The sequence below is a fragment of the Poecilia latipinna genome, unplaced genomic scaffold, assembly GCF_001443285.1.
Source record: "Poecilia latipinna isolate Pla-1442-1.1 unplaced genomic scaffold, P_latipinna-1.0 Scaffold1063, whole genome shotgun sequence".
Classification (NCBI taxonomy): domain Eukaryota; kingdom Metazoa; phylum Chordata; class Actinopteri; order Cyprinodontiformes; family Poeciliidae; genus Poecilia; species Poecilia latipinna.
In genome coordinates this window covers 31,466-47,967 of record NW_015113679.1, presented here as the reverse complement: position 1 = coordinate 47,967, position 16,502 = coordinate 31,466, and the positions used below count along the sequence as shown (strand labels likewise).

At 40.0% G+C, this 16,502-nt stretch overlaps 1 protein-coding gene across 1 annotated transcript in view; it reads right to left on the bottom strand.

The window, feature by feature from the left end:
* The window catches only part of LOC106959268 (calcium-dependent secretion activator 2-like), a 63,931-nt gene extending 54,056 nt beyond the window's left edge, over positions 1 to 9,875 (bottom strand). Inside the window, exons 1-5 of the mRNA XM_015051737.1 lie at positions 9,763 to 9,875; positions 9,440 to 9,583; positions 6,943 to 7,009; positions 5,007 to 5,115; positions 2,692 to 2,889 (exon numbers count right to left, since the gene is read on the bottom strand). Coding sequence (XP_014907223.1) covers positions 2,692 to 2,889; positions 5,007 to 5,115; positions 6,943 to 7,009; positions 9,440 to 9,583; positions 9,763 to 9,875 — 631 coding nt within the window. The remainder of the gene's footprint in view (positions 1 to 2,691; positions 2,890 to 5,006; positions 5,116 to 6,942; positions 7,010 to 9,439; positions 9,584 to 9,762) is intronic.
* Between the last annotated feature and the right edge of the window lie 6,627 nt (positions 9,876 to 16,502).

Here is a 16,502-nt window from a genome sequence, read left to right as displayed (position 1 = left end):
ATATATATATATATATATATATATATATATATATATACATTATAAAAATATAGAAATTATTTTTTTTACCTCAAAGGAAAATGCCAAGGTACACACAGCTGCAGGTGCTACTGTTGCTTAGGTTACACAGCATATCAGAATAGCAAAGTATGAAAAATATTGTAAAAAATCTGTCCAACTTCAGAGCATCCAAAACAAGAAAGAACAGTTAATTACAAAAAGCTAATTTTTCCCCCAGAAAAGCAGGAATGAAAAAGAAAAAATCTCAATGAAAGTACAAAGCTACACCAATGTGCTGCCACCATGAGCAACACAATTCTAAAATGGTGGTTCAAATCCGCCATTCAAAAGGGGTTTTTCTATCCAGCCATCATGGTATGAAATTCTTTCTCCCTTTGCCAAGTTTTTACATCGTAAAGTAATTTTAGCCTCAGGTTATAGGGAAAGATGAAATTGTTTTGATGATTGATGATTCAGTGGAAGCCAGCAAAAAAGACAAAAAGTATTTTGAGTCTCGTCTTATTCTCAATGTCTTCCGACATCCAAAACCAGAAAAAGAATCCAGAACAACTGTGGATCATTTCTTCTCACTTCTCGCCTCAAAATAAGAGCCTACATTCTGGTGTGAAATATTTTCATTTGAGTCCACCACAAAGGCCCTCCTGAACATACAGAATATCACAAAAACAAAAACGCAAAACATGTGAAACCATATGACAGGTGTAAAACACATAAAAAGACAAACATAGCAACAACAAGTAACAAAACAAATGAAATACGGGAACAGGTTGAAACTGAGACACTCTCCGGACCAACTACTACAGAACTGTCCACCTGAGGAGGACAACCCTATTGTAGGGGGAAAACCCAGAAGAGTGGGCAAAGAAACTGGGGGACGACCACAACGAGGTGGCCAACTCAACCGGGTCCACTGGTAACACATGTGTTACCAGTGGACTGGCTTCAAAAGGTCCACCAAAATACTCTCTTGATTACTCCCCAACTCCACCAAAAAATCCTTAGGTCCCCTCTCCAAAACACACAAACAGAAACTACCCAGGCATTCCCTGTTACCCTCAAAAACTGGCCCAGGACCAACTCAGCTGATGAAAACTGCAGGTCTTATTTAGGAGGCCCAATAAATCCCAAGGCAGGTGATCCATGCAGCCATTATCCACCAATGAGGCCCACAATGCAGCCTTGATTATGCTGTGGAACCTCTCACAAAGACCATTAGCCTGCGGGTGGTAGGCAGCAGTATGGTGGAGTTTAATCCCAAGGCTCTCTGCCAGTGCAGTCCACAAGTCTTGAGGTGAACTGGGTACCTCAGTTGGAGGTCAAATCCAATGGCACATCAAATCGGGACACTCAGGAGGAGATTAATACCACATCAACTGAAGTGGTTGACGACAGCGGAACCGCCTCTGGCCACCAAGTAGTTCTGTCCACCGTCTGGCCTCCATCATCAGGAGAAGGGCCAAAAGCCGAGGTCTTTTTTGCAGCAGCTTATTCCTACACCCTCTCCGGGCTCCACTTAATCCGTTGGTCCACTTTTTTGCCTCCAAATGCTTTGCACAAAGGGCATAAAATGAGCTGCCCATGGGATGAAACAGTTATAAAGTTCACCATCCCCAAAAACTCCTGCAGGAGTTTCACTGAGGGAGGGCCGGGAAAAGCTTCAGCCTTGGCAGGTAGGAGAACCGTCCCTTGAGACAACACTGTGTGTCCCTGGACTTCAACAGCAGGCAGTCCGAACTGGCATTGGGTTCACAAACTGAGCGAACAAACAACTGACAGAGGTGCACCATGTGTTCTGCCGCGTGAATGAAGATGGAGAAATGCAGCACTTCGCCTTTACTCCAAATGGTGATGATAGAAGCAGAGAACGACGTCCTTCCGCCACTCTGTCACCGCAGACACGGCATCAACAATCTCCGACCCCCGCTTGAGTCACACCTGGTAAAAGTGCATGCACACTAGTAGCTGGATGCCAGGGAGCGATAGTCGTTTGTCCGGAGCTGGTCAGTGTGGTGCGAACAGGTGGAGGAAGCTGCCGTGTAAACAGGTGCGTGAAAAGGATGGAAACATCTCCTGAGCCAGATGTTCGGGTTCACCAATGTGGACGTCAGCAGAAAGAGACAAAAAAGTATTTTGAGTTTCACTTTATTCTCAATGTCTTCCAACACCCAAAAACCAGAAAAAGAATGAGGAACAGCCCTTGATCTTTTCTTCTCCTCCTCTCTCTCCTTCACAATAAAAGTCTACATTCTGCTGTGAAATACGTTTGTGTCCGCCACAATTCCAAAGTTGTAATCAGGATCTTTTCTGTGCTGTTGAGATTACTGTGAGCCGTACCCATTGGCTTTGCAATTGACATGGCACCGACTCCGCCCCCATGCAGAAGAGCAAACGTCAGACAAAGTGTTATAACGTAGATAGTGGAACTCAAGACATTACCCGAGAATTTTTTTGTGTGATTTTTTTGCCTTACATGCCAACACTGAGGAAAAGACAACAGGCAAGAACATTCTCCAACAAGTCCTACATCAGGCCTTTGAGGTTCTTAGTGGGAAACAATGGAGATATCAACATTAATGTTTACTCTGAGTACAAAGTTTGAACATTATTAACATGACAACCTTTTTTATGATCAGTCATTAAAAACAGTCATTAAAACCCAGTGACACCTACTGATAGATGATGGTTTTCTGTGTCCTCCTTTGCAGTTGGCAGCTTTGTTGTGTGTTGGTTGGATTGGTTTATATGACTGACCCGTGGCTCTGTACAGAGCCTGAACCCAGAGCGCTCTGTCCTGTTCGTCATCACAGGCGAACGTCACCAGGTCGCCCTCCTTTACAGCATTAAAAAACACCTGGCCACCTTGCAGACCTAAAAATGGCAAAAACAAAAAAGAAATTAGGAAAACTGAGTAAGCTTGATGAGCTAGTTGTATAAGCAAAGCATATGCCAGATAATTTTTCTCTTATTACTATAGATTTTCTCTTACCATAGATGGTCTTTTAAACCTCAAAAGATTTATTCCTCCAAAGAGGCGTCAATACGATGCGTTGTTATGGCATCATAAACTGAGTTACACTGTATCACAACTTGCATTAAATTTGAATGTAGGTAATTAAGATTTTAACTGTTTATTTGATTGCACCTTTGTCGAAATAAACTGGATGATGGTATAATGGATGGAGCTGTTTATGTCACGCCCACATGGTTTATTTTAAAGTTGCTCAGCAATGGGAGCCAACAGTATTGTCACAAGATCATAAGATGAAGGAAGCTATGAAAAAAAGCACAGAAGTGGCTGGGGTTGCCACCTTTCAGAAATCAAAATAAGAGACGCTCACCACGGCGTGTCGTCCTACTCTCATGGGGTGGGACGTCTGTCGACTTCAATGGCGGTGTTTTTTGTTTTTATAAAGTTAGAGAACCCCAAAATTGTACTTTTGTCAAAGTAGCATACCTTAAACACATTTAATTAAGCAAGTGCAAAAAATATTTGGTAAACTACTCAAGTACTGAGTCACTGATCATAACACCTTATTTAATATTCAAAATGTATCCTCAGACAGCCAAAAGTATAAAAGTTATGTGAACATTCTGGTATTACCAAAATATGTATATAGAGTTAGGTTTGGAGGCTGGTTCTCGACCAAATTTAAACCCAAACCCTTACCCTAAGAGGACATCAGATGTTGGGGGTAGCAAGAAGAAAGAGAGGCTGCAGAACTTGCCAGAGCAACGGAAAAGCATGCGACTGCACCCATTGCTTCAAATGTGGCCATCCGGGTCACATTTTCAGAGGATGCCAAGCTACATGTAAGCAGCAGGAAAACATCAGAGGGCCACTGCCATGGACCAGCAGTGACCCGGCCACCACATGAGGAGTCCCGCTGCTGTCATTACTGTCACCGGGAAGAATCAGTTGACACTCCTCTCCAGAGGTCTTCAGGTTGCTCAGCTGCCATGTATGGTTCCAAAGCATGTCAGACACAACAAGTGCTGCTTATACCAGCACTTGGTATAAATGCTGTGTATAAGCAGCACTCGTTGTGCTGCTTATACACAGCATTATACAGGACTTTATACAAAGTGCTGTATAATAAGTTACCTGTTCTGTTCATCGTTACACTGTTACAGTAATGTTCGTCGTTCCTGTTCACAGCAGCAGGTCTGTTTGTCTCAACCTTTCTGACCAGATGTTATTCTCCTCTCTGGTCTTCTGCTGTATGGGAGGCCAGGAGTGCGTAATTACACACTCTAGGCTGAGACTGTTTTTGTGCGATGCTTCATGGTGGTGGTCTGGATGGACCCAGTGAGGCATAGACTACATCCTGCTTTGCTGTTAACCTGCTAGCGATAGCCTTAAACACACATCCTTTTATTTTCCTTATTTTGTGAGCATGTTAGGTTATTTTCTGAGGATAAGTGTGGTTCAGTTTCAACGTTTGTGTCTAAGCAATAAAATGTTAAAATCATAAAAAAAACATCGAGTTTGATGCTTCTTGGTCTGAAAAACACTGAATGTCATCAGGTTTCAGTGGATTTAGGTGAGTTTTGACGCTTTGTAGCTTGATAATGTTCATAGAAAAAGTTTGTGTGGCTGACGCACATTTTCATGACAGGGAAAAAGTGTGCGTATATTTACGCAAACTTTGATGCAAAGTAAATTTTTATACATGCAAACTTGTGCATAAAATATGGAGCCGCACATTTTTTGTGCATACGCACGATTTATGCATGAGGCCCCTGGTGTGTTTTTGATGAAGGAATATTATAACATGATGCAAAACTCAAAAAAATCGGTTTTATATAATACTTCCCCCTTAAGTACATCATAATCTGTTAAAATTAAAATATCTAAACACTTTTACTTTATTAAAACTTATGCTTTAATCCTTTGGAAATTAGGAAAGTCTGGAAAAGCAAATGGATTCCATAATTCATTTTTCTCTAAATATATGTAGATGATCAGCATTTTCCACGTAGTCTACCTGTCTGAGGTTGGCAGTAGTCCACAGTGTAGCCCTCCAACTGCATCAGTTCCTGAGGCTCAGCTTTCCTCTCTCTGTAGCTGCACATTGCAAATGTGTACTGACTCACCTAAAGGAAACAAACACATAGTTGCACCTCCAAAATGAGCATGATCAATTATCAATACATCTAATCTTTCTCTCTTTTTTGACAAATTCTTTGGTACTAAAGTAGTAGAAAGCAAAGCACTGGCACAATGATATCAAACATAATGATATTTTTCAATAATTCAGACAAAAAGTTCACACATCATATTTTTCTCATTTTGTCACATCAAATCTCTAAACTTCACATTTCATACAACTTTAATAACATATCTTACTTCAGAGGTCTAAAAAACAGACAAAAATGAATTTTCAGTAGATTTGAGCTGTTGCACAGGGCTGGGGGGAAAACTGCTAGCGCACCTAAAGTTTCTAGAAAGTGTTTCATTTCCGTACATTGTAAATGCAAGCCACACTTTTAAAACAGACTACTTATCTTGTACTTTACAATTCTGACCTACATATATAGTAACATGACAACAGGTGAAAAAAATCAGTGTATGAATACTTTTTACAGCCAGCAATAAATCATGAATTTACATTACAGTTTTTTTTTTCCTCCTTTTTGTTTTTAACACTTGTTTGTATATAATTAGCCTGGTCGTTGCCTTCCTGTGCTATTCCGCTCAGTTCAAATGTCACTTCACAGCTCAGTCTGGGATTTTTCCCCTTCACAGATTTTCTCTGGTAGATTTTCTAGTGGACCAGTCAGTGAACAGGAGGAAATGTTGTGAATGTTGAAGATGATTTTCTGCGTTTTTTAGAATTGTAGTCTGCCTGTAGTTTTGTCAATGGCAGTGGAGGCAGTGAAGGAAACTGTTCTGTCTGCGTTGGCCACGCTTCCAAGTATTGAATTCACATCAACAGCTGTTTTCAGTGCTGTGCTGCGCGAGAGGGATTAACCCACTAGCGATAGTCTTAAAGGGCGAAGCCTATACGACATCGCCTCATTTAGCTCAGCTCTTCTGTCTTCGCAGTGAAGGATGTTTGCAGCCAATATCCACTAAACTTCATAGCGTCAAACTGGAACATTATATACACCACAGACAAATGTTAGTGACTGAGTAAAATATAAATCCTCAACACAGTCCACACCTCCAGAAAGCAGTTGTTTGTCAACAGCTGAGGGCCCAGACCCTCTGGATGAAGCAAAGTGTAAAATAAGGTGCTGTTTTTTACCAGGCTAGAATATATTGTAAAAATCCATGTTCCCATGAATTCTTTCTTCTCACTGTGAACCACTAAATAATGGCCATTCCATGTTGAAACACTCAGACAATGGAAATCTTGATGTACCGGTGAATGTAGATCCTCAGTCCAAAGACTTGATCTTTTTAGCCTTTGAAGGAGTTTCAATTAGAGTAAACCAAGCAGCCACATTTCACAAAAACATAAAATGATTTTTCACTTATTTTCTCTTGACGTACAAAGATCCGGAGTAAGTGCTCAGAAAGCAAATGGAAGTTCATGAAAAGTATAGTACAGATTAAATAATTTAATCTTGAGTTTAGATTAGGTGAGAAATCTATGAAAAAGAGGAGATTTCTTTTTCGTTTCTTTGATTTTCTTTCAACTGACCATTTTTTAGTAAATAAGGGACAAAAGAAGGTTTCAAACAGATTTTACTGGTGGAGAATGTTTGCCAAAAGGGCACTACAGCAAGACCTGACTAAAAACTACACTCTGATTAGGAAAAAACCATCAGGTGAAATATAAACCCTGGCCTTTAGTTCTATATGTAAATATAGTTTTATATGTAGTCCATCCTCTGGAGCCCAAGGATCTCTGATCTGAGGTTCTACACCTACTAAATTCATCCAAACTTTGTTGCAAACTCGCAGGAGCATCTTACCTGAACAAGAAGAAAATATCTCTTTTTCCAGCGTTTCCAGACTCTGTGTCCTACAGCATACAGGTACCTGATGCACAAACAGAAAAAGATCATAAAGCACACAGTAGCTACCATGTTTCAACAACTCTAAACAATCCTGTTTAATTTAATTAAAGTGGATTCAATCAAATGAGACAACAGAAATCACTTTAATGTCAATATTATAAGATGAAAATGCTGATTTCTTATTGCCACAGAATGCAAAAGGCTTTATTAAAAAAAAAATCAAAATTCAAGAATACTTTATTGATCCCAAAGAGAAATTAAATTAAGAAGACTGAGTAAAGACACTGTTTTTCTGCAGACTTTCTCATAAAGAGCATGGTTAGGGTTATGAATAGCTTTCTTGATTTTATGAAGAATCCTTCTTTGCATTGTGTTCTGGGGAAATTCCATAGCCATCCATAGAACAGAGTCGGATCCAAACCAGATCAGCCTTTTTAGGTCTCTGGCTCTGATGCTGCAATAGATGACGGGAGAAGAGACTAAACTCTCAACAACAGACTTGTAGAAGGATCTTAGCTTCCCGAGGAAGAACAGTCTGCTCTGTCCCTTCTTATAGACGGCATCACTGTTATCTCTGCAGTCAGTTGTCTAGGTGAACACCGAGGTATTTCTATTCCTCCACTTCTTCTCCCATGATGGGAATAAGGTTTGATCTAACCCTGTGTTTCCTGAAATCTGCAGTAATCTCCTTTGTTTATTTAAGTGGAGGAAATAAGTATTTGATCCACAACCAATTTTGAAAGTTTGTTCTCTGACAAATAATTAAGCAGTCTATGATTTTTATGGTAGCTTAATTTTAACAGTGAGAGATATAATATCAAAAAGAAACTCTAGAAAATAAATTATGAAGTCAGTGAAGTTGTTAAACGCATTAGAGACATATGTCATACAGGGACATATGTCCCTGTATAAAAGGCCATTTGCCAACAAACTCAGTGACACTCCAACATCTCCACCATGGACAAGACTAGAGAGCCGTCTTAAGATGTCAGTGACAGAACTGTTGACCTACACAAGGCTGGAATGGGCTATAAAGCAATAAGTAAGAAGCTGGATGAGAAGGTGACAACTATTGGTGCAATTATTTGGAAGTGAAACAAGTACAACATTACTGTCAATACACCTAAGCCTGGAGCTCATGGAGAGACATTGATCATGAGAATAAAAATCAGCCAAGAACTACACGGGAGGAGCTGGTTAATGATCTCAAGGCAGCTGGGGCCACAGCCTCCAAAGAAAAACCATTGGTTTGAGCGGTACGGTAACCATTACCCCTGAGCGTTAATGGTTTAAAATCTGCTCAAGAAGGCTCATGTCCAGGCCCGCCTTAAGTTTGCCTTAAGGCCTTAATATGTTCATTAATGAACATATTAATGACTCCGAGAGAGACTGGGAGAAGGTGCATCGGTCAGATGAGACCAAGCTTGAGCTCTCTGGCTGCAACTCAACTTGTGTTTGGAGGAAGAAAAATACAGAATATGGCCTTAAGAACACTATCCCCACTGTCAAGCATGGTGGTGGAAGTATTGTGTTTGAGGTGTTTTTCTTCTAAGTGCACAGGTCAACTTCACCTCACCAAAGATGAACGGGGCCATGTATCGCAAAATCATGGGTGACAACCTCTTTGCCTACACCAGGGCATTGAAAATGAGTGGTGGATGGATCGTCCAGCACAACAACCCAAAACATATAGCCAAGGAAACAAAGTGGCTTCATAAGAAGCATATCAAGGTTATGGAATGGCCTATTCAGTCTGACCTCAATCCCTTATTTCCTTCAATAAAATTCAAATTATTTTTTTCTCATTTCATGTAATTTTCTCAGTTTTTCTTTTGATATTCTCTGTGCCTGTTAAAATAAAATTGAGACATTTTATTTATGTTTTTGTCTAAAAAAATGTTAAGTCAGTGGGGGATTGAATACTTATTTCCTCCACTGTAGGTGTAGTTATGGACTGGACCTTAACCTGAAGAACATTTCCAGGATTAGAAGACCAACATCTCTGCAAGTTTGTATTTGTGTGCAAGTGTGTTTTTTGATGGAAAGCACTTTGAACTGCCTTGTTTTTGACGTACCATACAAATAAACTTGATTGTTTGATTTGTTTTGTTCACATTAGAGATGAGACGATTAATCCCACACCATGACACAAAGTGGTCCACCAGCTCTGTACTCAGCCTCAAGTCCATCTTTAATACACCTAACAACGGCTAAATCATCGGAGTATTTCTGCAGATGACAGAAGTCAGATTTGTGCTGAAAATCTGAAGTACAGAGAGTGAAAAGGACTGGTGAGAATACAGTGCCCTGTGGGGCTCCTGTGTTGCTGCTCCAGGAAGAGCATTCCAGGAGGCTGTTCTTCCTGGACATCAGCTCAACTTTTAACACCATCATTCCAAGCAGACTGGTGAGGAAGCTGGAGGACCTGGGTCTCCCCCAAAACATCTGCTACTGGATCATAGACTTCTTGACAGATCTCACGGAGATGGGGCTCATCTCTGGAGGAGGTGAGATGGTATACAGAGTGGAGGTGGAACGACTGTCTGCCTGGTGCTCCACTAACCACCTCCGTTTAAACACCTCCAAGTCGAAGGAACTTAAACGCATTAGAGACATATGTCATACAGGGACATATGTCCCTGTATAAAAGGCCATTTGCCAACAAACTCAGTGACACTCCAACATATATATTTAGGGGGTGTAAACATTCAGGCCATCATTATAAATGGGGAGAGGGTGGAAATGGTGCCCAATTTCAAGTTCCTGGGCACCTACTTCAGTGACTGGGACTCTAACTCCACTTCAGTCCTGGCACAACCGAGACTGTTCTTCCTGAGAATTCTCAGGAAGAACAACCTAAGAACTGAGCTCTTGGTGTTGGAAGCCATCTTTGAGTTTTGGGCTACCATTTAGCAACAACAAATTTGAGGTACAGACATTTTTTTCTATTTTCAGAATCACCAAGCATTTTAAAAAGATATTATTAGTCCTAGAGACTATCTAAAATGTTTTTGCATTCACCCATTAGATGATACAATTGTTCTCTGCATATGATAGATGGATTAATCATATACTGATAAGAATGTTGAGAGAAACTGGTAAATGGCACATTAAAAAAGGAAGGCTTGGCATGCATCAGTGGAAACTGGTCCACTTGACTGAAACTGCCTTTGTTCAGATTACATCAACATTTTCATTTAGTTCAACACAATCTGAATTTAAATTGACTATGAAGCCCAGACAAGAAAAAAAAAAAAAGACTAAATAAAATAGATCGATGGGAAGATCTCTTTCTTCAGCCCTGCTGTCCGTTTTTAAAGAAAAGGCCTTCAGTCAAGGCTGTGGTGCGTCTGGACAAAGAGTCTGGGCCATTCCATCCAACTCTGGGTTAACATGTGGCAGCAGTGAGCAGCCACTTCTGAAAATTATTTTGCTGCTTTGTCCTCTTCCTCTTGCAGTTTAACACATCAGTTCTGCTGCTGCATGGTGAAGCAAGAGAACGCTGATGCCAAAGAACCCAATGCAGCTTTCTGAGCACAAATCATTCACTTTTAGCTGAACTATCAGCCAGAAATTCAGATTTTAAAGAATGGAAATGGAAAAACATGGATTTATTTTAAACTCAGCTTTCTATTTATATGTACACATAAACACATACACATATAGACAGACATACACACACATATATATATATATATATATATATATATACACACACACACACACATACACGCATACTTACATACATACAAGCACACACGCACGCACAAGCACACACACACACACACACAGTGTATCACAAAAGTGAGTACACCCCACACATTTCTGCAGATATTTAAGTATATCTTTTCATGGGACTATGTAACCCAGCTGTATTTTATTTGTATTTTTATTATTCTGTGTTATTTGCTTTTCTGTATTTTTACTTTATGAGTAGTGTCCCTTTAAGAGCCAAGTACGACATCACTTTACGGCAGCGTTCCGACTACAGTTACTAGGGGAACTCCCGGCATAGACATAAGAGTAGACCCCGCATTGGCCGCTCCGGCGCAGGAAATACGGCGGCCATCTTGGAGCGGTATACCCTCCTACTTTGCTCAATCAAAACAGCAGAAGATGCCTCAGCACTGAGGGATATTGTTGTTCGGATCTATGGATTATTGATGTGAGGGCTCCACAGACATTGCTAAACACATAACGCTGAGTGGAGCGGTGTACTGCTCCAAGATGGCCGCCCTAAATCTCGTCAGCGACAAAAGGCGAGAGCGGTCCATGAGGGTCTATCCTTATATTATGTCTATGACTCCCAGGCTTCGGAGTTTGAGCTGCTGCGGAGTAGAGACATGCTAGTCTCTGGCTACCTTCTGCATAGCGCTTGACTTCTTTATGCCTGATACATGATGTTTTCCTGCTAGTGCAGTATTGTGGCCGATATCGGGAAAGGAACTCTGGGAAGGGGCTCCTGTGCCTGCGGAGGAAGAGAAAGAAGCTGCAGGGTTTTCCGTGTCTGTGGACGCCGCTGCCATCGTCATTCTGGGTCGCCATCCCAGCCAGGACAACCTCTTTCATCGATCTGTTTCGTACGCATCACACACACAAATATAGCGCTCTATATGAACAATTTTTTTTTTTTTTTTTTTTTTTGCTGGTCAGCTTTTTACCGTAATTTTATTTTTCTACCGAGGACCCTGAAAGGATTCTTTGTCATCTAAATTTTATTTTATTTTATTTTCATATTGAGAGGACTTGCTACAGAGACAAATATCATTTGTTCCACACAGTTCAGAAGTGTGTTCAAGTGAAATGAGCACAATGAATATATTCCACTCATGTTTGGAGTGAATGTTTTTCTTTGTTGGTTTTCCAGAAAAACTGTATAACCGAGTTGAGATGAGGTTGGATGTGTTTCAGTCCAGTAACTTGTAATAAACATAACTGGTTGATAGTAAACTGCTATCTGAACCCGAGTAAATTCTGTTCTCTGGTTACAACACTGACAAAATGACACTATCACAATGAAAAGCAGTCTGTGTGCAGCTTATACAACAGTGTAAATGTATTCTTCCCTCAAAATAACTCTATATACAGCCATTAATGTCTAAACCACCGCAAACAAAATGTCCGAACTGACCGCTGCTTGTCGTCAATGTTCCCTCTAAGCTGCTTGCCTGCGCAATCGCGCACTGCTCGTACATTTTCAGCACACAATAAAATCTATGCAGCGCATAAAATAAAATCCAAATAAACTGAACATTGAGCTCAGACATCAGTTTTGACTATGGACCAATAACACATAACGATCTAACTCAGTGAGTCACAAGTGTCCAGTCAATGATACGATACGGTTCACTTTCGCTACGCAGCCAATCATTGCATAGTATTGTGTCTACGTGTCTTGGTCATATGCGCTGTGGCACCGTGCAGATTAGCTAGGTAGGAACAGTGCGGCGGAGTTAAGAGACACACAACCTATCATGGCTAAGTGAACGGGCAGTGGGACATCCACTCATCAACCAAAGTAAAAAAGAAATGTGCTTCTTATAAGATGAATGACTGTCGGAGGAGGAATACTGGTGAGATTACTCTTGTGAGGTCTGCATGGCTGTCACCCCAGAAGGAAGCCTCTTCTGAAGTCTGTACACAAGAAAGCCTGCAAACAGTTTGCTGAAGACATGTCAACAGAGGACATGGATTACTGGAACTAGCTCCTGTGGTCCGATGAGACCAAGATTAATTTGTTTGGTTCAGATGTGTTTCAGCTATCAGGTGAAGAGTACAAAGATAAGTGTGTGATGCCTACAGTCAAGCATGGTGGTGGGAATGCCATGGTCGGGGGCTGCATGAGTGCAGCAGGTGTTGGCGAGTTGCATTTCATGAACTCCAATCTGTACTGTGAACTACAGAAACAGAGCCTGAGGCCCTCCAGGGCAACGTTCCATCATGATAATGACCCTGAACACACCTCTAAGACGACCACTGCTTTATTGAAGAGGTTGAGGGTAAAAGTGATAGACTGGCCAAGCATGTCTCCAGACCTAAATCTAATAGAACATCTTTGGGACTCCTCCATCTTCCTCGAGCAGAAGGTGGAGGAGCACCAAGTCTTGAATATCTGCCAGCTCTGTGATGTCATCATGGAGGACATGAAAAGCATCCCAGTGGCAACCTGTGAAGCTCTGGTAAACTCCATGCCCAGAAATAATGCTGGGCACACAAAATATTGACACTTAAGAAACTTAAGATATACTTAAATATCTGCATAAATGTGAGGGGTGTACTTCTGAAGATTTATGATAATTTATGCAACGTAAACTGGAGTGTCTGTCTTTTGTTATACACTGTGTATATATACATACATGGCAGACAGACAGTATTTTTTTTTTCCTTTATTTAACCAGGTAAACCCCATTGAGATCTAGTCTCAAGGGGGACCTGGGCAGAAGTCTGCAGTACACAGCAACCTGGTTACAAAACAAAATTGATTAATACTACATATACACAATTATAAAACAGAATAAAACAATTTAAAAACAGTGACACTGTTTAAAAGATTCTCGTTGCCTGTTTTTAAGAATCGCTCGAAATAAATCCAGTGAAATCAAATCTGACATCTTGATTTCAGACTGAAGCTGATTCCAGGCTGAAGGAGCCATCACACTGAAAGCTTGCTTTCCTTTTTCAGTTCGGCAGTGTGGAACATGCAAAAGAAAAATGTTGTTGGAACGTAAAGAATGGGTATTAACAGAACTATGTAAAAGAGAGTTTAAATATGCTGGAGCCAAACCGAGTAGAGATTTATAGATCAGGATCATCAAGTGATTGTTTCTCCGTACGCTTAAAGGAGGCCATTCAGCTCATATCAGGGGTTGCCTTAACGAAATTTGACCGTTTTTTGTTTATTTTTAGCTGAAGCTGAATCTTCATTTTGACAGGTTATAATTAACACCCTTGACTTTTGCACATGGGCAGACGTTACAGACTTTACGTAAAGAGTTCATCACAGAGGCAACTAAAATCAATCAATTAAAAAAAATCCTTTCTGAATATCGTGTCATGCACTCTGAACTAAATGCGTCTTTCTGACCAGGAGCTGACAGCGTGTTGAAGAGTTATGGACCGGATGCTTTGGAGCGTCTGGTTCAGAAGCGCATTACAAACCTTTGGTTGGAAAGGTGAATTTAATTCCAGTCTCCGTTACAGACCAGGGCAAACTAAAGAGAATGCAACGTTGTGTTGATCAATTTATTTATAATTTATAGTCTAAACTGAGGAGCCAGAAGTTTATCTTGAGGAAATAAATAAATGTACAGAAGTTAATTAGACCCTGACATGCGCAGTGCTCTGCACATCTAATGCAGATGAGGCACTGCTGCGAAGAAGTAAAATTGTTGAGTAAAATAAACATCGTCTTTTATTCTATGACTTACTAACGACATCTCTCTTCAATTCCAAGCAAAAATTTTGCATTTATTTGCAGAAAATGAGAAATGGTCAAAATAATGAAAAAGATGCAGTGCTCGGACCTCAAGTAATGCAAAGGAAACAAGTTCATATTAATTTAGAAACGACACTATTGTTTTAACACAGAAAGATTTCAGAAATCAATAACTGGTAACAACCAAATAAGCATCCCACATGGCTGTGGTCTATATATATATGTGTGTGTGTGTTTAATCAAAACAAAAGCATTTTGCAGAAAGAAAATATAAATTGGCTATAAATAAATACATTTTTAATGTATTTATGCTTTTCAGTACCAAAATGTGACAAGCACAAAAATAAGTCCAACTGGTTTATCAAGGGAAAAAAATTGTATGCTAATATTTTCTAATTTATTTAAGATATATGTTCTATACAAAGAATATATTTATTTTAAAACATGAGGCACATCGTTTTAACCTCAACAAGGAGCACTTCACCTAAAGTCTCACCGGGAGACTGATAGTGCCCCCTGGTGGAGCATCCTGAAAACTAAGTGCGATTCTTTCGGTATTTTACTAGAGTTATTCTCTCTGCAGCCGACAGCTGATTTCAGTAAGAATCACTTATTCCATCACTTCAGGATTCATATATCACATAGTGGAGTCAGCTAAAGCAGTGTTTCCCAAGCCTGGCCCTCAAGGCTCACTGCCCTGCATGTTTACAATGTTTCCCTGCTTTAACAATTGATTCAGGTGACTGCAGTTCAGCAAAATCAGTTGAAATCAATACAATAAAATAAAATGATTTTGTTCAAATGAAGCACAGCTATGTAACTACATGTAACATCTTTAGCACTGTCCAGTCATAAGTAAATGTATATTTTCTGGAATTATATTACATTTTTATATAGTATTTACATTTTACAAGCACTTTCTTTATTGTTCTTGTAATTGTGGCATCCAAACTTGAAGGTATCAGTTTATTTTACAAAGGATTGGATGTTACTTAAAAGTTGAACATTAGTTACACACTGACAAAAATATTCTTTCCCATCTACTTAAACTATTTAAATAGTCACCTTAAATGTTCCATGTTTACAAAGCAAGACTTTAAACAAAACTTTGTTTAAAGTACTTGCATATTTCATTACATAAAAAAGAAAATTCAAGTGAACTTAACTGTCAAGTAGAATAAGCAAAACTGAACTTTGTATAAATTATTCAACTTTTTAAATGCAGTACCGTATTTTCCAGACTATAGAGCGCACTCACTATAAGCCGCACCCACAAAGTTAAAGAAAAAAAAAAAAAAAACTGGACACACACACACACACATATATATATATATATGCCACACCGGGCTATAAGCCGCTGATATCTCCACTGCTCTCAATTTTCCGTAATAAATCTGCTATTAAGGACGCAGCCCTAACGCCGAACCATGGATTCGTTCACGCCGAACTTACATGCAGCAGCTCCATTTCCCCCCTGTACTGCCAGATCTATAGCCTTCAACTTAAAAGCTGCATCATATGAACTTCTTCATGTAGTTTCCATGAGGAGGGGGTATGAGCTTGCCATTTTTAGCAATAAATTACATAGCATGAGCTTGTTCTAAATGAAAATCAGCACTTTCTTCTTTGATTTCCAATTTTGGCTTCCAATGATTCACTTCCTGCTAAAGAGCCCCCTGGTGGTTGAAGAAAAATCCACACAAAAGACATACCAGGGTATAAGCCGCATGGTTCAATGCGTGGAAAAAAAGTAGTGGCTTATAGTCCGAAAAATACGGTAAATGAAATGTGCAAGTAGACTGTAAAATGTAATTACTTAAACAATAATCAAATCATAGTTAGGGTTAGGGCACATGGAGCTCCAGACATGCGCAGTGGTTTCCTCTGGGCGGGAGAAGATGTCTGTCTAGTCATCAGTAATATAATAGCGCTGCATAAATCTTAAGATATGGCGACATGTAAAACCAGCAGCGCTTCGCTTTCACAGACGGTGGGGACTACGTCCAACCTTTAGCGTCACTTGGAAGGAAAGTTTAAAGAAAGGTAAGATCTGTGGACGTGATGCTAGCAATGCTAGCTG